Genomic DNA, 24,457 nt, shown 5'->3' on the forward strand with positions numbered 1-24,457 from the left:
ATTAGAACACATTCAGGATACAGACATTAGACTTCTATATGGTATTAGAACAACACATACAGGATACAGACATTAGACCTCTATATGGTATTAGAACACATACAGGATACAGACATTAGACTTCTATATGGTATTAAAACAACATGCACAGGATACAGACATTAGACCTCTATATGGTATTAGAACACGTACAGGATACAGACATTAGACCCCTATATAGTATTAGAACAACACATACAGGATACAGACATTAGACTTCTATATGGTATTAGAACACATACAGGATACAGACGTTAGACTTCTATATAGTGTTAGAACAACACGTACAGGATACAGACATTAGACTTCTATATGGTATTAGAACACATACAAGATACAGACGTTAGACTTCTATATGGTATTAGAACACATACAGGATACAGACATTAGACTTCTATATGGTATTAGAACACATACAGGATACAGACGTTAGACTTCTATATAGTGTTAGAACAACACGTACAGGATACAGACATTAGACTTCTATATAGTGTTGGAACAACACGTACAGGATACAGATGTTAGACTTCTATATTGTATTAGAACAACACGTACAGGATACAGACATTAGACTTCTATATGGTATTAGAACACATACAAGATACAGACGTTAGACTTCTATATGGTATTAGAACACATACAGGATACAGACATTAGACTTCTATATGGTATTAGAACACATACAGGATACAGACATTAGACTTCTATATGGTATTAGAACACATACAGGATACAGACATTAGACTTCTATATGGTATTAGAACACATACAGGATACAGACGTTAGACTTCTATATGGTATTAGAACACATTCAGGATACAGACATTAGACCTCTATATGGTATTAGAACACATACAGGATACAGACATTAGACCTCTATATGGTATTAGAACACATACAGGATACAGACATTAGACTTCTATATGGTATTAGAACAACACATACAGGATACAGACATTAGACCTCTATATGGTATTAGAACACATACAGGATACAGACATTAGACTTCTATATGGTATTAGAACACATACAGGATACAGACATTAGACTTCTATATAGTATTAGAACAACAGGTACAGGATACAGACATTAGACTTCTATATGGTATTAGAACACATACAGGATACAGACATTAGACCTCTATATGGTATTAGAACACATACAGGATACAGACATTAGACTTCTATATGGTATTAGAACAACACATACAGGATACAGACATTAGACCTCTATATGGTATTAGAACACATACAGGATACAGACATTAGACTTCTATATGGTATTAGAACACATACAGGATACAGACATTAGACCTCTATATGGTATTAGAACAACACATACAGGATACAGACATTAGACCTCTATATGGTATTAGAACACATTCAGGATACAGACATTAGACTTCTATATGGTATTAGAACACATACAGGATACAGACATTAGACCTCTATATGGTATTAGAACACGTACAGGATACAGACATTAGACCCCTATATAGTATTAGAACAACACATACAGGATACAGACATTAGACTTCTATATGGTATTAGAACACATACAGGATACAGACGTTAGACTTCTATATAGTGTTAGAACAACACGTACAGGATACAGACATTAGACTTCTATATAGTGTTGGAACAACACGTACAGGATACAGATGTTAGACTTCTATATTGTATTAGAACAACACGTACAGGATACAGACATTAGACTTCTATATGGTATTAGAACACATACAAGATACAGACATTAGACCTCTATATAGTATTAGAACAACACGTACAGGATACAGACATTAGACTTCTATATGGTATTAGAACACATACAGGATACAGACGTTAGACTTCTATATAGTGTTAGAACAACACGTACAGGATACAGACATTAGACTTCTATATAGTGTTGGAACAACACGTACAGGATACAGATGTTAGACTTCTATATTGTATTAGAACAACACGTACAGGATACAGACATTAGACTTCTATATGGTATTAGAACACATACAGGATACAGACATTAGACTTCTATATAGTATTAGAACAACACGTACAGGATACAGACATTAGACTTCTATATGGTATTAGAACACATACAGGATACAGACGTTAGACTTCTATATAGTATTAGAACAACATGCACAGGATACAGACATTAGACTTCTATATGGTATTAGAACACATACAGGATACAGACATTAGACTTCTATATAGTATTAGAACAACACGTACAGGATACAGACATTAGACTTCTATATGGTATTAGAACACATACAGGATACAGACGTTAGACTTCTATATAGTATTAGAACAACATGCACAGGATACAGACATTAGACTTCTATATAGTATTAGAACAACACATACAGGATACAGACATTAGACCTCTATATAGTATTAGAACACATACAGGATACAGACGTTAGACTTCTATATAGTATTAGAACAACATGCACAGGATACAGACATTAGACTTCTATATAGTATTAGAACAACACATACAGGATACAGACATTAGACCCCTATATAGTATTAGAACAACACGTACAGGATACAGACATTAGACTTCTATATGGTATTAGAACACATACAGGATACAGACGTTAGACTTCTATATAGTATTAGAACAACATGCACAGGATACAGACGTTAGACTTCTATATAGTATTAGAACAACATGCACAGGATACAGACATTAGACTTCTATATAGTATTAGAACAACACGTACAGGATACAGACATTAGGCTTCCATATGGTATTAGAACACATACAGGATACAGACATTAGACCTCTATATGGTATTAGAACAACACGTACAGGATATAGACATTAGACTTCTATATGGTATTAGAACATGTACAGGATACAGACATTAGACCTCTATATGGTATTAGAACACATACAGGATACAGACATTAGACCTCTATATGGTATTAGAACAACACGTACAGGATATAGACATTAGACTTCTATATGGTATTAGAACACATACAGGATACAGACATTAGACTTCTATATGGTATTAGAACAACACGTACAGGATACAGACATTAGACCTCTATATAGTATTAGAACACATACAGGATACAGACATTAGACTTCTATATAGTATTAGAACAACACGTACAGGATACAGACATTAGACCTCTATATAGTATGAGAACACATACAGAATACAGACATTAGACTTCTATATGGTATTAGAACAACACGTACAGGATATAGACATTAGACTTCTATATGGTATTAGAACACATACAGGATACAGACATTAGACTTCTATATGGTATTAGAACAACACGTACAGGATATAGACATTAGACTTCTATATGGTATTAGAACACATACAGGATACAGACATTAGACTTCTATATAGTATTAGAACAACACGTACAGGATATAGACATTAGACTTCTATATGGTATTAGAACACATACAGGATACAGACGTTAGACTTCTATATAGTATTAGAACAACATGCACAGGATACAGGCATTAGACCTCTATATAGTATTAGAACACATACAGGATACAGACATTAGACCTCTATATGGTATTAGAACAACACGTACAGGATATAGACATTAGACTTCTATATGGTATTAGAACACATACAGGATACAGACATTAGACTTCTATATGGTATTAGAACAACACGTACAGGATATAGACATTAGACTTCTATATGGTATTAGAACATGTACAGGATACAGACATTAGACCTCTATATAGTATTAGAACACATACAGGATACAGACATTAGACCTCTATATGGTATTAGAACAACACATACAGGATACAGACATTAGACCTCTATATGGTATTAGAACACGTACAGGATACAGGCATTAGACTTCTATATAGTATTAGAACACATACAGGATACAGACATTAGACTTCTATATGGTATTAGAACACATACAGGATACAGACATTAGACTTCTATATGGTATTAGAACACATACAGGATACAGACATTAGACCTCTATATGGTATTAGAACACATACAGGATACAGACATTAGACCTCTATATGGTATTAGAACACGTACAGGATACAGGCATTAGACTTCTATATAGTATTAGAACACATACAGGATACAGACATTAGACTTCTATATGGTATTAGAACAACACGTACAGGATATAGACATTAGACTTCTATATGGTATTAGAACAATGCTCCAGAAATGTAAAAAACATTTTCGATATAACATATAAGAACGTTATTACACTTTTGTAGTATTATATAATCACATTTTAAAGTTTTCTAGAAATTCTGGCTTCACAATCCAAGTTCCAAAACCTTGCTGCTGAAAATAGGACTTGAGCAAACACTGGACTTCTTGGTAGGTGTCTGAAACCTTCTGCGGGGTAAAATCAGAATGAGATAGAAGTTATTATAAAACAATGCGACCCCATATACACACGTGAACAAAATTGTTGGTCCCCTCACTTGAAAGAAAAAACCACAATGATCACACGTGGCCAGAGCCTTTCTGTGATTCAAGACGTGGGGTTTGTCTATACCCTGCAATACCTTAATATTATATGAGTGATCAGACCCCACCCCCTCCCAAGGGAACAAGGTCCTGGGGGAGGGGGGAGTGTTCTGATCCTAAAAGTAAAAAAAAAGAATATAAAAAATCCCACAAAAATATAAAATTTCTAATCACCTCCCCCATTCTCTAGATCACATATGACAAGAACTAAACAATAAGCAATAATCCTTTAGGTCTCTGGAACTCAAAAATGTCTGAACTATTAAAATATAAAAATATTTCTCCCATGTGGTGATCGCGCAGCGTAGCGGAAAAATGAAAATGGACAAATGGCTTTTTTCCCCCAACTTTTTGCCTCCTATAAAAAATGGAATAAAAAGAATTAAAACCATCAGACCCTCCCCCAATATGGCATCAATACCACGCCATTGTGTTTCACACAAAAAGACACCACCCCCTCGTCATACAAGTAAATTTTTAAAAAGTTACCGGGGTCACAATATGGCAAAACAAATTTGTTTTCTATTTTGCAAAGTTTTAAAGGGGTTTTCCTATCCTCTTGTTTCAGCAGTCTGACTACAGTGTCTTCTTCTCACTTCCTGTATCCCCCCAGCTTGCTGAATGGGACACTATGAAGTATCACAATACTTATGCAGATCAGATAATATGCAGATGCTTGTACACAATGGACCTGGTGTAATCTGTGTGTTTACATAGAGCGATAACAGATCAGACATTATCAACAAACTGCAATTAGCTGAACTGATTGTCCTGCCAGTGAATGACATCACTAGACCTATTTTACAGGGCCCTGGTTATGGAAATTTTGTGTAAACAATGGGAGAAATAAGTTCACATAACAGGCCTTTTTTTCAAAGAATATGAATGATAACACAAAAACTTTTTCCCACTCATGGTTAGTGGTTGGTTGAAGCCATTGTCAAAGTTCTGTGTTTTCTGTGCTTTTTGTTTTAATACATTTTTATTAAAATTTTCAAAGAAAACATACAACAAAGTAAGTCGAAACCCACACAATAGAAACAATAAAACAGTAGGTCGTATAAAAAGACCATTAAGACAAATTAGTACAGGCATTAGCGTTTCGTGGAACTCCGTGTTAACATGGCATCAATTATATAGCGACATAATAATAACAATAAAGAAACATTATTACAAAGTAATAACATAAGAAAAGGGGGGAAAACATAAAAATGGGTGGACCAACTTACTGGAGCATATAGAGCAAATGGTTTGGATAGTATGTTTGGCAATGAAAGCATATACTTGAGACGTAGAGCATGGTTAGAAGAATGGAGCCGTCTTGTTAGTTAAAAGGGAGAGGATGTGACAACCGTGGGGACCATTGAGAATAAAAAAACTTTGAGCTTACCCTTCTGACAACGTGTGTTCATGTATGCAGTTAGTGGAAATGATAGAAGTTCAGTGAGGGACAGAAGGTGATTTCCAATGAGGAGCGATTAATAACCAGGTAGCATGGAGAAAATGGCATGTAAGGGACCGGAAATGGGAGATTTTGTGAATCCCCAGCAAGAGAAGAGACAGAGGTACCATTTTGCTGCATGTGTAGTTACTGAGTACATTAATGGTGGCGTGCCAGAATGGAGCAATGTGCGGGCAGCTCCAAAAGATATGGTAGAGTGAACCAATCTGTCCACAACCTGTCCAACAATAGGGTGAAGAAGTTGGGTACATTTTTGAGAATCTCAGTGGGGTATAATACCAGTATAAGAGAAGTTTATGGTATTGTTCCCAGGAGGAGGCACAAGAAGCTGCTCTATGAGCCCAAGTTAAGGCATCATTCCACTCTGCCACAGCAAAACTGCAACCTAAATCAGATTCTCACTGAGAAGATCATTGGCCACAAGGAGGTATAAAGGTTTTACATCTTTGGATTTTGAGGGCTTTGTAGGAAATCCCATAGTATTACAGGGATGGAGGCAGTGGTAGACGGTTTAGATGTTAATAGAAAATCTCTAATTTGACGATATTTAGGTAGCTCCTTTGAGGGTAGAGTGTATTTTGTATTAAATTGAGGAAATGGTAAGATAGATTGTTTGTGAATTATGTCTGACACAAGTGGCCCATGAAGATAAGGAGATGTTAAGGATATGGTGTGACAAAGCTTGGATGGGGATCAATAAATTTATCTTGGGGAGTGAAGAAATTTGTGATGTGACAGAGCATCCCATCTTCCAGGCTTCAAGGAAGACCCGAACCGAAGGGGGAGTTAGTGCAGACGATGAGATTAATGTACTGTAGAAGAATACAACAGGAAGGATTTCATCTCGGAGATATGGGCTACACGAGCCTCCAGAGCTGGCCAAATTTTGTCATGTGAATCATCCCACCAATATTTTAGACAGCTGAAGATAAACGCTAAATGATAGTCAGGTAGATTGTGAAGTCCCATTCCTCCATGGCTTCGTCATGGTGGCGAAAGAAACACAAGGTTCAGTTCACTGCCAAATGAACGCATTCATTTGTTTATGCAGGGATGAGAAGATATTTGCAGGAATGGGGATCGTTAAGGAAAATATAAAATGCGTGGAAGGATGAGCATTTAATAAGTAACTATCCTGCCCCTCCAGGAGTGTTCGAACTTGGCCAATCTGGTCAGTTCAGTTTGGATGTAGGAAATTAAGGGGTAAGTTAGCTGAAACTAGAGATTTCACTGATGGCGTTAAGCTAATACCTAGGTAGGGAATGGAGTTGTCGTTCCATTGGAAGGGAAACTGGATGCTTAATAACTGTCAGGCTTGAGGGGAGATGTGTATATGGGTTTTCTCTTTTTAAATCATAGTGACAACCAAAACCATCCAAATAACCCTGTTCAGAAGTTCCCTGGTGATTTGGGCCCAAAAGGTAACACAGTTGTCCACGGATCTACAGGAAAAGGTAGCTGAACTATATAAAACAGGAATGGGATCCAATAAGATCTCCAAGGAATTGCTAATGCCAGTCAGTCGTGTTCACGCTGTGATTAACAAATGGAAACTCAAAGGCTCTGTAAAAACCAAACCACACTCAGGTGGACCAACCAAAATGTCTGCAACAACTGCCCGGAAAATTGTTCAAGATGCAAAGAAAAACCGAGACACAACATCAGCTGAAATCCAGGATTCTCTGAACACTATCGTTGCAGCTGTTACAAGATGCACAATAAGGAGGCACTTGAAGAAAAATGGGCTGCATGGTGGAGTTGTCAGAAGAAAGCCATCACTGCACAAATGCCACAAAGAATCTTGCCTTCGATACGCCAAACAGCACAGAGACAAGCCTCAAATCTTCTGGAACAAGGTCAATTGGAGTGATGAGACAACCAGAAACGTTCCATTTGGAGAGGTGTAAACATGGCCTATGATGAAAGGAACACCATTTATCATGTAAAGCCCAGAGGTGGATCACTGATAATGTGGAGATTGAGGGCTTCAAAGGCTCAGAAAACTTAGTCAAAGTACAAGGAAAGATGAATGCAATGTGTTATCGACAAATACTGGAGACTCATCAGCCAGGAAGCTGCGCATGGAATGTACTTGGATGTTCCAACATGACAACCATCCAAAACACAAGGCCAAGTCGAGCTGTCATTGGCTACAGCGGAAGAAAGTGACGGTTCTGGAGCGGCCAGCTCAGTCTTCTGACCTCAATATCATTGAGCCTCTCTGGAGAGATCTCAAGTGCCCAGAATATGCAAGACAGCCCAGGAATTAATAGGAATAAGAAGCATGGAAGAAAATAAAGATCCTCATCCACAGCAGAGGGGGCAATACAATGGGGGAGGGGAACTTTACAACAGGGTCATTTTGATGTTATTGGTTGTCATTATGATTAAAATAGAAAACACAGCATTCTGACAATAAATGGCTTCACCCAACCACTAACCATGAGCGGAGAAAAAGTATTTATCATTTGTGTTCCCTGTCGTCCGTACCAGTGGCACAATGTGGGGTATTTCTGCCCCTGTGTGCTGGTAGGACAGGCGGATATTTAATTAGCCAATAAATACGTGGCAGGCCTTATAAGAGGGCACAAGAACCTCCCCTCTGTGAGTTTTTTTCTGTCCTGTGTGGACAGAGGACAGGTGGGAGGACTTGTGTGCTCTTAGAGAAGCTCAGCAGGATCACTTACCTCCTGAGCGGTTGTTTTCTTCTTGTCACCTTCTGTGCCCTGCGGGGAGAAGGTGCTTGTTAGCCATGTGTGGCTACCCCCCTCTATCCCCCCCTCTCCTCCGCTTCCCCCGCTCCTTGTGACTTACCTGACATTTTGGTGAGAGTCCGGGGACTCCGCATACTGTCAGTCAGAAGTCTGTGTATGTGTGTGTCAGTCAGTAGTCTGTATGTGTGTGTACGTCAGTTGTCTGTGTATGTGTGTGTCAGTCAGTAGTCTGTGTATGTGTGTGTTAGTCAGTTGTCTTTGTATGTGTGTGTGTACATCAGTAGTCTGTGTATCTGAGTGTATGTCTGGTGGCTGTAAGCGCGCACTTCCGGTTTCGCCGGAGGTATCATGGCGCCTTGGCAACGGCCTGGCGCCGGCGGCCGCTCGCTCAGGGGAGAATCAGGCCTTATTAAAGGCCGGAAAAGACGGGGAGATGTGGGGGTAAGTGCCCGGGTTAAGGGCCTCTTGGGGGGGGGGGGGGAATGTATATCTTTGCAGACCCCTGATTACAGGGGTAGTTGTCTGGGCAGATTGCCTCACCTGCTTTGATTGTGGCTCCACCCACTTCCAGCCGGCCAGAATTAAAAGGCTGGCTGGCCTGGTGTCAGTTACCTTCCTGCTTCATTGCTGAAGGCTGTGCATTGTGCAAGTGGCTGAATCTTGTGGATTTTTCCGATTTTCAACCTAACCAACGTTCAGATTGGTATACTGTCACCTTTACTGTCTGGTCTACAGGACCCGGTAAGATCTACCCTTTTTTTTATTATTGGTGTGATGTTATATGGTGACAGTGTTGCATGGTTCTTTATCTCTCTCTGTTAGGATATGTCATCCTCTACTACCCCTCCGGGGGACCATAGGAGTAAAAACCTCCTCCAAGAGGAAGCACCTCACCTGTTTTGATTGCGACACGCCGCTCCCTGATGGTAGGTAGCAGGCTCTGAGGGGTAGTTCCCCTTTCTGGATTTGGTCCTATAATTTGCCTATTACTTTTAGGCTATGAATGGGCCCGTTGTCGCGGGTGCAGAGGCCCTCCATCGGAGGATTCCTCTCCCAGAGAGATGATGGCCTGGGTCAAGGACTATATGGTGAGTTTGGGCATCGCTCGGGTAAATAACTTTCCCCTGCTGGTAATCTCCTTTTTCTTTTGCAGGATGATTCCCTCAAAGGGATCCATTCCACCTTGTCTCGGCTCAGCAAGAGACCATGCCCTGAGCATCGTTCCTCGTCTCTCCCCCACTTAGAACATCTGCGGGTGGCAGAGGATGATTCCTCCGAGGACGACTCAGCTATTTCCAGCAGACCTGTGTTCCATTAGGATCAAACTGCCAGGCTGCTGAAGTCCATCCGGTCTACAGTGGGCCGAGATGTTGATGGGGAAGTCTCCACGTCTGCCTCTGGGGGTCATATTGCCTTCCATGCGGACGCCACGCTGACCGACCTTATGGTGCAGCAGTGGAAACAGCCAGAGAAAGGACATTCATGCTCAAGGATTTTCAAGACCTTATTCCTGGTTGACACGACTCAGTGGGATTCCTGGGGACCTCCCCCGAAGATGGACCTGGCTGTAGCAAAGCTGTCCCGTAGGACCCTGGTGCCCATGGAATATGGATCTAATCTTCAGGACCCACTGGATCGCAGGGCCAATTCCATTTTAAGGAAGATCTACTCCGCCTCCTCTGCCCAGGCTTCGGTGTCTTTAACCTCCACCACGGTTGGCGATTTTTTACGCAACCGGTTAGCCATATTGGAACGGGACATCGACACTGGGGTCGACAGGGACGTCATATTGTCCTCCATGAAGAACCTCCATAGGGCGGCTGATTACTTGGCGGAAGCCTCCCGCCATCAACTAAAGATCTCCACCAAATCTATGGCGTTGTCAACTGCGGCCAGAAGGCCACTTTGGCTAAAACCCTGGCGGGCGGACTTTGCTTCCAAAGCCGCCCTTTGTGCTCTCCCCTTTGAGCCTGGAAGAGTGTTTGGTCGGGGTTTGGACGCCATTATGGAGGGATTGTCTGAAGGTAGGGGAAAGTCCCTACCCCAGGCTTCCAGGGGCAGGAGTGCCCCCCCTAGAGGCAGAGGTGCATCCTCTAATTATAGATGCCCAACTCAACAATGGCGTTCAAGATATCGCCCTAGAGGAGCTGGACGAGGTGCTTCCAAGGAGGATAAAAGGAAGCCGGAGTTTTGACATGGGGCAGCTCCCTGTGGCCCCTCCTGTAGGAGGACGTCTTTCGGCTTTCATAAGGACATGGAACACCCACATTCAAGACCTATGGGTGTTGAAGATTGTGCAGTACGGGTACCAGATAGAATTTCACCAACCACCTCCAGATCGGTTCATTTCCACTCGACCTCTTCCTCCTTCCCAGCAGTCCAGTCTGGAAGACTCAGTCACCGAATACGTCACTAATGGTGCTCTGGAGAAGGTACCTGCCGCAGATTACGGTCAGGGAGTTTATTCCCCCTTCTTCCTGGTCCCCAAAGTCACCGGGGACTGGAGGATGATAATAGATCTGAGGTACCTCAATCGGTTTATCAGGAAGAGGTCATTTCGCATGGAGTCCGTGGATTCTGTGACTGCTTTTCTTCAACCAGGAGAGGTAATGGTTACCCTCGACTTGAAAGACGCTTATCTTCATGTCCCTATTGCCCGTTCTCACAGGAAGTTCCTCAGGATTGCCGTCCTTCTGGCCGGCCACAGGGAGCACTATTAATTCACAGCCCTGCCTTTCGGCATCTCATCCGCCCCACTGGTGTTCACCAAGGTGATCGCTCCGGTCACTGCAGCCCTCAGACTTCAGGGCCTTTTCATCGTTCCTTATCTAGACGACTGGCTATTAAAAGCTCAGTCTACCGCTGCGCTCCTCCGGCAGCTCGAAATAGCCACCGCCTTCCTACAAGAGCTAGGATGGGTTATCAATTGGGAGAAATCCGAAATCGTTCCATCCACCCGAAGAAGGTTCTCAGATTTATAGTGGATTCAGAAACGATGCAGATCTTCCTCTCCAGCCCAAGGAAGGCAAGGATTCAAGCCAGTGCACGTTACTTACTGCACACCCGGCGAGTAACCATCCGTGCCGCCATGAGAGCTCTTGGCCTAATGTCATCTTCGGCCAGGCGGTACCTTGGGCTTTATGGCATTTGCGTCCCCTCCAAATGGAAGTGTTGAGAGCCTGTAACAGGTCTCCACGGGGACTGCACAAGAAGATCTGCCTTTCTCCCGTTACCCATCTTTCCTTCAGATGGTGGATACACCTGAGAGACGGAAGGTCCACGGTCCCGACAATGTGGACCCTGTTGACAACAGATGCATCCCTTTGGGGATGGGGAGCCCATTGTCAAGACATAACTGTACAAGGACGATGGAGAAGTCCGGAGCTGGGGTCATCCAATCTCAAAGAGCTCAGAGCTGTGTACCTGGCCCTAGTACACTTTGCTCCAGAATTGAAGGGCAAATCAGTCAAGATCCGGTCAGACAATATGACCGTGGTAATCTACAGTACATAAACAAACAAGGGGGCACCAGGTCACCAACTCTACTAAGGGAGACGAATCTCATCTTCGCCTGGGCAGAGAAGAATCTAGCCCAGTTATCCGCGGTTCACATAAAGGGCTCCCTGAACATAATAGCGGATCAGCTGAGTCGGGGTATTACCGTATCAGGAGAATGGTCTCTCAATCCAGACATATTTCAACAGATCGTCCAGAGATGGGGTCTCCCGGAGGTCGATCTTATGGCTACCTGACTCAATGCCAAGGTAGGGACCTTCTGCTCTCTGTACCATGAGGACAATCCCTTGGCAGTGGATGCCCTGTCCATCCCATGGAGGTTCAAGCTGTTTTATATTTTCCCTCCAATTCCTATCATACCGAAGGTATTGATAAAAATAAGACAGGACCAAGCCTCGGGAATAGCCATAATCCCGTTCTGGCCAAAAAGGGCTTGGTTTGCTCAGCTCATACTGATGAGTCAGGGCATATATTGGAAGCTTCCCCCACTCCCAGACCTGTTAACCCAAGGAGAGCTGAGATGCCAGGATCTGCGGAGCCTCAACCTGACAGCCTGGAGGTTGACCAGTCCCTATTGAGGAATAGCAGACTGTCGCAAGCCGTCTTGAAGACCCTATCCAGTGCCAGAGCAGATTCGACCAATAGGAACTAACGTCGAATAGGCAACATTTTTAATGCCTGGTGTCTCCAGCATCACGTGGACTCCACCGATCCCCCGACGGGTGCGATCCTGGACTTCCTTCAAGACGGACTAGACAGAGGTCTGGCTGCGGCCACACTAAAGGTACACGTAGCGGCCCTGTCCGCCTATCTGGGGAGGCGTCTGTCTCAGAACTCCTTAGTGAGCACCTTCATTAAAGGGGCAACTAGGCTGAGGCCGGGGGTAAATACACCCGTCCACCAATGGGACCTTACTTCGGTCCTGACTGCCTTATGTGATCAACCCTTTGAGCCCCTCGAGGAGGCCTCCCTCAAGTCATTGACTGGCAAGATGGCGTTTTTATTAGCAGTCACAACTGCCAAACGGGTCAGTGAGCTACAAGCCCTGTCATCAGAGGAGCCGTACATTACCTTTTTTCCCGATCATATACAACTTAGGTTACTCCCGGGGTTCCACCCTAAGGTGCCATCTACGGTAAACATAAACCAGCGGATTTCCCTTCCAGTGTTTTTTCCCTCTCCTTCTTCACCAGAAGAAGAAGGGCTGCATAAACTGGATGTGGTCCGGTGCCTGCAGATCTATTTGCAGCGCACCCCCCCCCCTTTAGGCGAGCCGAAAATTTGTTGGTTAGCTATTTGGGGAAAAAATAAGGGCGTCAAAGCCACCAAGGCTACAAAATCACGGTGGGTCACCTACACTATCAAGGTCGCTTACACCATCCAAGGTCGGCCGGCACCAGCTTTCCTGCATGCCCACTCTACCAGGGCAGTATCCACCTCACACGCTGAAAGAAGCGCGCTGCCACTGGATCACATATGTGCAGCTGCCTCTTGGGCACCTGAGTCCACATTTATCCGCCACTATCGGCTGAAGGATCAGGTGGCAAACTCCACAGCCTTCGCCCAAACCATTTTGGGCTCCGTTGGTGAGTAACCCGCCCTTATTGGGAGACGTACTTGCTATCTCCCCACATTGTGCGGCTGGTACGGACGACAGGGAACAAGTGATTATGAAGATAATCTTGTTTCCCTTAGTCCTAACAGCAGCACAGGATTTCCCAGCCTGGGAATTATGTCTTATGTATATAACTGTATGCAATGCTATAGAATTACTTTTGTATAAAACACACAGAGGGGAGGTTCTTGTGCCCTCTTATAGGGCCTGCCACGTATTTGTTGGCTAATTAAATATCCGCCTGTCCTACCAGCACACAGGGGCAGAAATACCCCACATTGTGCCGCTGTTAGGACTAAGGGAAACAAGATTATCTTCATAATCACTTGTTATCATTCATATTCTCTGAAAAAAGGCCAAAATATCTGCCGGGGGATGGAAACTTTTTAGCACAACTGTGTACATATCACCATGACCATACTGATCCACAGAATACAGGTAACATGTCATATATACAAGATAGGGAATGCTGTATCCATAAGAAATTGGCGCAAATGCATTTTTCTCCCAATTTCACCTCATTCTGAATTTTGCACAGGATACTAAATTGCGCCATTATAAAGTACAATATGTCCTACAAACAATACTTCGTGTGACTGATCTAAAAGTAGTAAAAACGTGATGACTGTGGGAGGAAAAAACGCATACGCAAAAATGAAAATTGGCATGGAAGGTGTTATAAGACTATAGGACATTTTGTCACATTGGAGAGTCTTAGGCCAATATCTGTAGTGTGCAGCACGACATAGCTATATTAACCCATTCTGTACAGTGTGCCCAATATTTTGGCTTTCCTGCTTCGAGTACAGGTCTCCACGTCACCTACCTTTGCGTCATGATAACACAAGCCTTCAAGGTCATAGTTTTTTGCCTTCTTTACTAGTAACATGAAGCGATTTAACATTGCGGCCTTGCACAGACGACTCGCCATTGAGGGGCCACTTTTAAATGGCGACCTGAAAGAAAAAAATTATTTCCTGGTTATAAAACATCAATTTCCTAAACTTCACAGCCAGTCTCTCTATTTGTGAGACAACAAATACCCCTCATTAGTTCTCCCTGTCGCCGCATCCACAACCTCCAATGTAAAGTCTCCTTGGGACCAGTTCACACTGACACTGTCACATCCACTGGCATCCTGTGTATGGTGGACAGCGGTCACGAAACTTATGTGCGGTCTGTTCACAAAGTAAAACATTGGCAATCTTGAGGCTAGCTCTTCATCAACTCGATGCTTTACAGCGAGTTCAAGTCCTATTATATCCGCGCCATTCCTGTCCCCTAAAAACACAAACAAAAAATAGCACAGGATCTGCAAAAACTGTACAGAAAAACAATAAAAAAAAAGAGAAGTTATTTAAAGGGGCTCTATCACTGGGAAAAGTCATTTTTAACTAATCATATCCTTGCATAGTCTTTAGAAAGTCTATTCCACACCTACCTTTAGATACATCGTGCACTCCTCTACTGTTGTTTCCTATGGGAGGCTGCTGCTGACTCAGCTTCCTGTTTGCCTCTCACACATAGGAGATAATAGAAGAGAGGAGGCTGCTGGGAACTTCCTGTACTGGCTGGAAGCTCATTAGCATATGAATAAAAACGGACTTATTCAGAAACCACTGAGGCAATTTACATACTAAAGGTAGGTGTGAAGTAGCATTTCTAAAGCCTATGCAAGCATGTGTTTAGATAAATGACTTTTCCCAGTGATGGAGCCCCTTTAAAGGGATCTTTCACTTGAACAAAGGGATAGCCTCTTTACAGTAACTAACACAGCAGAGCCTCCATTATGTGCATGTGGTTATACTGACAGTCACAACTATCCTGTGTGTCCTGGAAATGCAGGGCATATTGTACTGGCAGTCACAAGTATCCTATGTCCCTGGGCATTTATTTATTATGCTTACTTGTATAGCGCCATCATATTCCACAGCGCTTTACAGACATTGACAGTCACTGTCCCATATAGGGCTCACAATCTAAACTCCCTATCAGTATGTCTTTGGTGTGTGGGAGGAAACTGGAGTACCCGGAGGAAACCCACGCAAACACGGGGAGAACATACAACTCCTTGAAGATGTTGTCCATGGCAGGATTTGAACCTGGGACTCCAGTGCTGCAAGGCTAACCACTGAGCCACTGTGCTGTCCAGTATATGGTACTGGAGGTCACAAATATCCTGTGTGTCCCAGACAGGCAGGGCATATTGTAATGAGAGTCCAACTATCAAGTGTCCCAGATAGCAGGGCATATTATACTGACAGTCACAACTATCTTGTGCCCCCCCACCCTGACAAGCATGGCATATTGTACTGCCAGTCACAACTATCCTGTGTGTCCCAGACAGGCAGGGCATATTGTACTGGCACTCCAACTATCGTTTGTCCCAGACAGACAGGACATATTGCACTGGCAGTCACAGCTATTATGTGCGTCCTGTTTTCTGGACTGGCATGATTATTACCACGTATGGGCTCTATGAGACAATGTAGCAATGCTTTATTGCTTACTGACATCTTATAGAAAACCACTGTAAGAAGTTATATTGAGCTCACATGTTGCAGTAATGTTGCTTTTTTGCCAGAAGTTGCAGATGATATAGACTATAGTAATAGTAATGCAATACAATGTGCAGGTAGCTACTGGTACATGTAGTTCCAGGCTGCCCATCTAGGACACACAGGATAGTTGTGGTGCTTCTCATTGTCCAATGCATGTACAGTGCATGAGAGGAAGTCAAGGATAGGAAGTCTTAGGGCGGGTTCACACGGAGTATTGTGGCTCGTCATTTGGTACGTACACGCCGCGGGATCTTTTGCGGGCCGTATACGCTCCCATTGTTTTCAATGGGAGCCAGTGCCGTACATGCGGCGCTATTTTGCGGACGTGATTTTGCGGTGGCCGTGTACGTACCAAATGACGAGCCACAATACTCTGTGTGAACCCGTCCTTACAGCATTGCCAGACTTCATACCCTGCAGAGAAGCCTCCAGGAATGGAGAGGATCTGAGAGTTTATTCTGTGACACAGTACGCTTTCCCACCTACCCACTAGGATGTTACTGATGTACAACAGCTGCATGAAGATACTCAGGAGCGCTCCTTGAACACCCACAACCTGCCACTTTATAAGCTTGTCTGTGGGAGACATACAGCTTAGGTCAGCAGTGATAGCAGCAGGAACATGTCCCACAGGATAGTTGTGGTCTCCCACAGTAATATGAAGGGGCATCTGGCCATAAGATTCAACTGCGGGCAGGGAACAGGGTGCAAAACTTCTAGAAGGAAGGGAAGAAGAAAAAGAAGATTACAAAGCCAGCACATCTGTGTATAAACAATAAGGACAACGTCAGGGCTGACCATTAGAACCAAAATCAAAGTCGCCATTTCACCTCCATGATTTTAGGACACTCCCCTTTTTTTACTTGACATGCCCCATATTTATATGGTACTAAATTTTATTTTCATATCAGCAATCCTGATTGGACAGTGAATGACCGCTCCTTTAGCTAATGGTGGTGCGAGACATGTATGCCAATGATAATAATCAAAGTCACCAACTTCATATTGACCAGCAGAAAGATCTAGTTCTTTGGAGGGCGCTATCACTATGTGCTGTAACATAGTACACTGACTGCAGGGATAATGGATGTGGGGTGTATACTCTATAGTGACCGATAATGGATGTGGGGTGTACACTATATAGTGACCGATAACGAATTTGGGGTGTACCCTCTATAGTGACTGATAATGGATGTAAGGCGTACAGTCTCCTCTTATTGGAAAGAGCTGTGGGCGGGGCATCTTCACTGGTGCAGTAACAACTCCCAGCCACTAGTCCAGCACCTGTACTATACATTACAGATATCTATAGGCTATACTTAAGATCGGCCATACAACCAGTACCCGTACTATACCCTGCAGATATCTATAGGCTATGCTCAAGATCGGCCATACATCCAGCACCTGTACTATACCCTGCAGATATCTATAGGCTATGCTCAGGATCGGCCATACATCCAGCACCTGTACTATACCCTGCAGATATCTATAGGCTATGCTCAGGACTCACATTGGGAGGGAAGCCGTCTGGACTGATCTTTGTGGAAGCCGATTCATATATAGATAGAGAGTCAGATTCTCCTGAAAAGTGAGAAGATTGGTCGCTGAATCTCGGCAGAAGATGGAACGTTCCATCAGGACACCATGACCACTGAAGTGAAGGAGGAGGTGCCTGTATAAATACCTGGAAACAAGATGGCCACAGCCTCAGCACACTGCCAATGGATTCCATACACATACACACCCAGTTGCCGCAGAGCCCCTGACCTCTGGGGGCCCCAATTATGTAGAGAATGGACAGGAGTAGTGGAGCCGCAAATATGAGGATCGGTGAACACAATTGCGCCAGAACACGGGAAAGAGATAAGGGACTGACACTGACCTGGCGGCCATTGAGGGTACTCGTCAGGATCATCAGGTCCGTATCAGGGTCCAGTGATACAGAGCTCCGCGCTCACTGGGACAGGTTACATCACATATATACCTTAGTAAGGAGCGTCTGGCGGACACGATGGCGTGCGAATCACCGACAATTCTCCCATCGCTCTGCCTGATCTGTCCAACATTTAACTCTCCAGTGCCCAGGGACACGACTTCCCACTTTTGGTTACCTAAAAGGTGGAAATACAAAGAATCTGTCACACCACAAGTCACATGACCGTCCTGGAGGATACGGTCGAAGGTCACCTGAAGACGCTCGATACTCCACTCATTAGGGGGCTGTACAGGATCATGGCAGTCGTCACTCATACACCGCACCACCGCTGTCCACTGGTTGTTTATGGTACCGCAGGTCAGCTGTAATACCACACTCAACCTGTGGGCAGGAATGGCGCTGTTTCCAGAGAGGCAGCCAAGATGGTGCAACAACGTAGGCTACAGGTGGGTGAGATTCTCGCCATTTTTCACACAAGGTCGCCCAGTCAGGGTGATTCTCTCCTTTACCATCATCACTTCCAATGCGTCAAGGGGCCTTATGCCAATTCATGCGCCATATTGACAGCTGTAGCAAAAGCTAGCACCACATAGTTTTCCCCCCTGGGGCGTGGCCAGCGCTCTACTGTTTAACTCTTTAGAGGCTACAGTCAACAGAGACCACGACTGGGAGAAGCTCCCCTTGTCACCCCATCACCAGAGGGGGAGTGGTCTAACACTCAGGCGGTCAGGAAAAATTGAAGTATCACCACGTATTATACAGAACTGTCATGACAAAAAGTACATGGTGAGATGCCCCCCCAGAAAGGAAACATGGCCGCTTATCTATCACCCCCCCACCACCAAAAAAATAAATAAAAATAATAGAACAAATCACCAAAGGAAACTTCACCACATTTCATATAAGACTGGTATAAGCTCTAGAAATGAAATGAGGTGTTGCTGTAGCCATACAGATCGCACAGACCCCAAGATGATGCCGTGATCTCTACAATTTGTCCCACAACAAAAAAAAAAAAATCTATGTCAACAGAAAACAAAAAGTGAGGCCTTTCACTGAGGCTACAAAAAAAAAAAAAAAAAGCTTGGTCTGGAACAGACTTGTCAATAAGGGGTTAAGTGCTAAACCCAAGAAATGCTCAGACTACATCACTTGGCTCTGCCCCTTCATCTTTTTTTCTTTGATCCTATTTTGTCTCATATTAAAAGTAAATTAAAAGTAAATCTGAAAAATATACAAAGAAATCTCTGTGTCCCCAGAGCTCAGCTTGTATGTGGCTGCATCTGGAGCCTGCCCCCCATCCTGGCTGCAGCTGGCGCCTCCCCTCTCCAGCAAGGCTGCAGCTAAAGCCTCCCCCTTCCAGCATGACTGTAGCCGAAGCCTCCTCCTTCCAGCATGACTACAGCCAAAGTCTCCCACCTTCCAGCATGGCTGCATCTGAAGCCTCCCCCCTTCCAGCATGGCTGCATCTGAAGCCTCCCCCTTCCAGTATGGCTGCATCTGAAGCCTCCCCCCTTCCAGCATGGCTACATCTGAAGCCTCCCCCCTTCCAGCATGGCTGCATCTGAAGCCTCCCCCCTTCCAGCATGGCTGCATCTGAAGCCTCCCCCCTTACAGTATGGATGCATCTGAAGCCTCCTACCTTCCAGCATGGCTGCATCTGAAGCCTCACCCCTTACAGCATGGCTGCATCTGAAGCCTCCCCCCTTCCAGCATGGCTGCATCTGAAGCCTCCCCCCTTCCAGCATGGCTGCATCTGAAGCCTCCCACCTTCCAGCAAGGCTGCATCTGAAGCCTCACCCCTTCCAGTATGGCTGCATCTGAAGCCTCCCCCCTTCCAGCATGGATGCATCTGAAGCCTCACCCCTTCCAGCATGGCTGCATCTGAAGCCTTCCAGCATGGCTGCATCTGAAGCATCACCACTTCCAGCATGGCTGCATCTGAAGCCTCCCCCCTTCCAGTATGGCTGCATCTGAAGCCTCCCCCCTTCCAGCATGGCTGCATCTGAAGCCTTCCAGCATGGCTGCATCTGAAGCCTCACCCCTTCCAGCATGGCTGCAGCCGAAGCCTCCCCACTTCCAGCATGGCTGCATCTGAAGCCTCCCCCCTTCCAGCATGGCTGCATCTGAAGCCTCCCCCCTTCCAGCATGGCTGCATCTGAAGCCTCCCCCCTTCCAGCATGGCTGCATCTGAAGCCTCCCACCTTCCAGCATGGCTGCATCTGAAGCCTCACCCCTTCCAGTTTGGCTGCATCTGAACTCTCTCCTTTCCAGCATGGCTGCATCTGAAGCCTCACCCCTTCCAGCATGGCTGCATCTGAAGCCTCCCCACTTCCAGCATGGCTGCATCTGAAGCCTCCCCCCTTCCAGCATGGCTGCATCTGAAGCCTCCCCCCTTCCAGCATGGCTGCATCTGAAGCCTCCCCCCTTCCAGTATGGATGCATCTGAAGCCTCCCCCCTTCCAGCATGGCTGCATCTGAAGCCTCCCCCCTTCCAGTATGGATGCATCTGAAGCCTCCCCCCTTCCAGCATGGCTGCATCTGAAGCCTCCCCACTTCCAGCATGGCTGCATCTGAAGCCTCCCCCCTTCCAGTATGGATGCATCTGAAGACTCCCCCCTTCCAGCATGGCTGCATCTGAAGCCTCCCCCATTCCAGCATGGCTGCATCTGAAGCCTCCCACCTTCCAGCATGGCTGCATCTGAAGCCTCACCCCTTCCAGCATGGCTGCATCTGAAGCCTCCCCCCTTCCAGCATGGCTGCATCTGAAGCCTCCCCCTTCCAGTATGGCTGCATCTGAAGCCTCCCCCCTTCCAGCATGGCTACATCTGAAGCCTCCCCCCTTCCAGCATGGCTGCATCTGAAGCCTCCCCCCTTCCAGCATGGCTGCATCTGAAGCCTCCCCCCTTCCAGTATGGATGCATCTGAAGCCTCCTACCTTCCAGCATGGCTGCATCTGAAGCCTCACCCCTTACAGTATGGCTGCATCTGAAGCCTCCCCCCTTCCAGCATGGCTGCATCTGAAGCCTCCCCCCTTCCAGCATGGCTGCATCTGAAGCCTCCCACCTTCCAGCATGGCTGCATCTGAAGCCTCACCCCTTCCAGTATGGTTGCATCTGAAGCCTCCCCCCTTCCAGCATGGATACATCTGAAGCCTCACCCCTTCCAGCATGGCTGCATCTGAAGCCTTCCAGCATGGCTGCATCTGAAGCCTCACCCCTTCCAGCATGGCTGCAGCCGAAGCCTCCCCCCTTCCAGTATGGCTGCATCTGAAGCCTCCCCCCCTTCCAGCATGGCTGCATCTGAAGCCTTCCAGCATGGCTGCATCTGAAGCCTCACCCCTTCCAGCATGGCTGCAGCCGAAGCCTCCCCCCTTCCAGTATGGCTGCATCTGAAGCCTCCCCCCTTCCAGTATGGATGCATCTGAAGCCTCCCCACTTCCAGCATGGCTGCATCTGAAGCCTCCCCCCTTCCAGCATGGCTGCATCTGAAACCTCCCCCCTTCCAGTATGGATGCATCTGAAGCCTCCCCCCTTCCAGCATGGCTGCATCTGAAGCCTCCCCCCTTCCAGCATGGCTGCATCTGAAGCCTCCCACCTTCCAGCATGGCTGCATCTGAAGCCTCACCCCTTCCAGTTTGGCTGCATCTGAACTCTCTCCTTTCCAGCATGGCTGCATCTGAAGCCTCACCCCTTCCAGCATGGCTGCATCTGAAGCCTCCCCACTTCCAGCATAGCTGCATCTGAAGCCTCCCCCCTTCCAGCATGGCTGCATCTGAAGCCTCCCCCCTTCCAGCATGGCTGCATCTGAAGCCTCCCCCCTTCCAGTATGGATGCATCTGAAGCCTCCCCCCTTCCAGCATGGCTGCATCTGAAGCCTCCCCCCTTCCAGTATGGATGCATCTGAAGCCTCCCCCCTTCCAGCATGGCTGCATCTGAAGCCTCCCCACTTCCAGCATGGCTGCATCTGAAGCCTCCCCCCTTCCAGTATGGATGCATCTGAAGCCTCCCCCCTTCCAGCATGGCTGCATCTGAAGCCTCCCCCATTCCAGCATGGCTGCATCTGAAGCCTCCCACCTTCCAGCATGGCTGCATCTGAAGCCTCTCCCCTTCCAGCATGGCTGCATCTGAAGCCTCACCCCTTCCAGCATGGCTGCATCTGAAGCCTCCCCACTTCCAGCATGGCTGCATCTGAAGCCTCCCCCCTTCCAGCATGGCTGCATCTGAAGCCTCCCCCCTTCCAGCATGGCTGCATCTGAAGCCTCCCCCCTTCCAGTATGGATGTATCTGAAGCCTCCCACCTTCCAGCATGGCTGCATCTGAAGCCTCACCCCTTCCAGCATGGCTGCATCTGAAGCCTCCCCCCTTCCAGCATGGCTGCATCTGAATCCTCCCCCCTTCCAGCATGGCTGTATCTGAAGCCTCCCACCTTCCAGCATGGCTGCATCTGAAGCCTCACCCCTTCCAGTATGGCTGCATCTGAAGCCTCTCCCCTTCCAGCATGGCTGCATCTGAAGCCTCACCCCTTCCAGCATGGCTGCATCTGAAGCCTCCCCCTTCCAGTATGGCTGCATCTGAAGCCTCCCCCTTCCAGCATGGCTGCATCTGAAGCCTCCCCCCTTCCAGCATGGCTGCATCTGAAGCCTTCCAGCATGGCTGCATCTGAAGCCTCACCCCTTCCAGCATGGCTGTATCTGAAGCCTCCCCCCTTCCAGTATGGCTGCATCTGAAGCCTGCCCCCTTCCAGCATGGCTGCATCTGAAGCCTTCCAGCATGACTGCATCTGAGGCCTCACCCCTTCCAGCATGGCTGCATCTGAAGCCTCCCCCCTTCCAGCATGGCTGCATCTGAAGCCTCCCCCCTTCCAGTATGGCTGCATCTGAAGCCTCCCCCCTTCCAGTATGGATGCATCTGAAGCCTCCCACCTTCCAGCATGGCTGCATCTGAAGCCTCACCCCTTCCAGCATGGCTGCATCTGAAGCCTCCCCCCTTCCAGCATGGCTGCATCTGAAGCCTCCCCCCTTCCAGCATGGCTGCATCTGAAGCCTCCCCACTTCCAGCATGGCTGCATCTGAAGCCTCCCCCCTTCCAGTATGGCTGCATCTGAAGCCTCCCCCTTCCAGTATGGATTCATCTGAAGCCTCCCACCTTCCAGCATGGCTGCATCTGAAGCCTCACCCCTTCCAGCATGGCTGCATCTGAAGCCTCCCCCTTCCAGTATGGCTGCATCTGAAGCCTCCCCCCTTCCAGCATGGCTGCATCTGAAGCCTCCCACCTTCCAGCATGGCTGCATCTGAAGCCTCACCCCTTCCAGTATGTCTGCATCTGAAGCCTCTCCCCTTCCAGCATGGCTGCATCTGAAGCCTCACCCCTTCCAGCATGGCTGCATCTGAAGCCTCCCCCTTCCAGCATGGCTGCATCTGAAGCCTCCCCCCTTCCAGCATGGCTGCATCTGAAGCCTCACCCCTTCAAGCATGGCTGCATCTGAAGCCTCCCCCCTTCCAGCATAGCTGCATCTGAAGCCTTCCAGCATGGCTGCATCTGAAGCCTCCCCCCTTCCAGTATGGCTGCATCTGAAGCCTCCCCCCTTCCAGCATGGATGCATCTGAAGCCTCCCCCCTTCCAGCATAGCTGCATCTGAAGCCTTCCAGCATGGCTGCATCTGAAGCCTCCCCCCTTCCAGCATGGCTGCACCTGAAGCCTTCCAGCATGGCTGCATCTGAAGCCTCCCCCCTTCCAGCATGGCTGCATCTGAAGCCTCCCCCCTTCCAGCATGGCTGCATCTGAAGCCTTCCAGCATGGCTGCATCTGAAGCCTCACCCCTTCCAGCATGGCTGCATCTGAAGCCTCCCCCCTTCCAGCATGTCTGCATCTGAAGCCTCCCCCCTTCCAGCATGGCTGCATCTGAAGCCTCCCACCTTCCAGCATGGCTGCATCTGAAGCCTACCCCCTTCCAGCATGGCTGCATCTGAAGCCTCCCCCCTTCCAGCATAGCTGCATCTGAAGCCTTCCAGCATGGCTGCATCTGAAGCCTCACCCCTTCCAGCATGGCTGCATCTGAAGCCTCCCCCCTTCCAGTATGGCTGCATCTGAAGCCTTCCCCCTTCCAGC

General features: G+C 46.7%; 1 protein-coding gene across 1 annotated transcript in view; it reads right to left on the reverse strand.

Moving 5' to 3' along the window:
• Window positions 1-4,294: 4,294 nt before the first annotated feature.
• Window positions 4,295-24,457, reverse strand: part of LOC142219209 (adenosine deaminase domain-containing protein 1-like) — a 44,634-nt gene continuing 24,471 nt past the window's right edge. Inside the window, exons 4-9 of the mRNA XM_075288162.1 lie at window positions 18,396-18,522; window positions 17,922-18,095; window positions 16,898-17,127; window positions 14,894-15,131; window positions 14,677-14,806; window positions 4,295-4,408 (exon numbers count right to left, since the gene is read on the reverse strand). Of these exons, the coding sequence (XP_075144263.1) occupies window positions 4,295-4,408; window positions 14,677-14,806; window positions 14,894-15,131; window positions 16,898-17,127; window positions 17,922-18,095; window positions 18,396-18,522 (1,013 nt within the window). The remainder of the gene's footprint in view (window positions 4,409-14,676; window positions 14,807-14,893; window positions 15,132-16,897; window positions 17,128-17,921; window positions 18,096-18,395; window positions 18,523-24,457) is intronic.

Source organism: Leptodactylus fuscus, chromosome 10 (assembly GCF_031893055.1).
Source record: "Leptodactylus fuscus isolate aLepFus1 chromosome 10, aLepFus1.hap2, whole genome shotgun sequence".
Classification (NCBI taxonomy): domain Eukaryota; kingdom Metazoa; phylum Chordata; class Amphibia; order Anura; family Leptodactylidae; genus Leptodactylus; species Leptodactylus fuscus.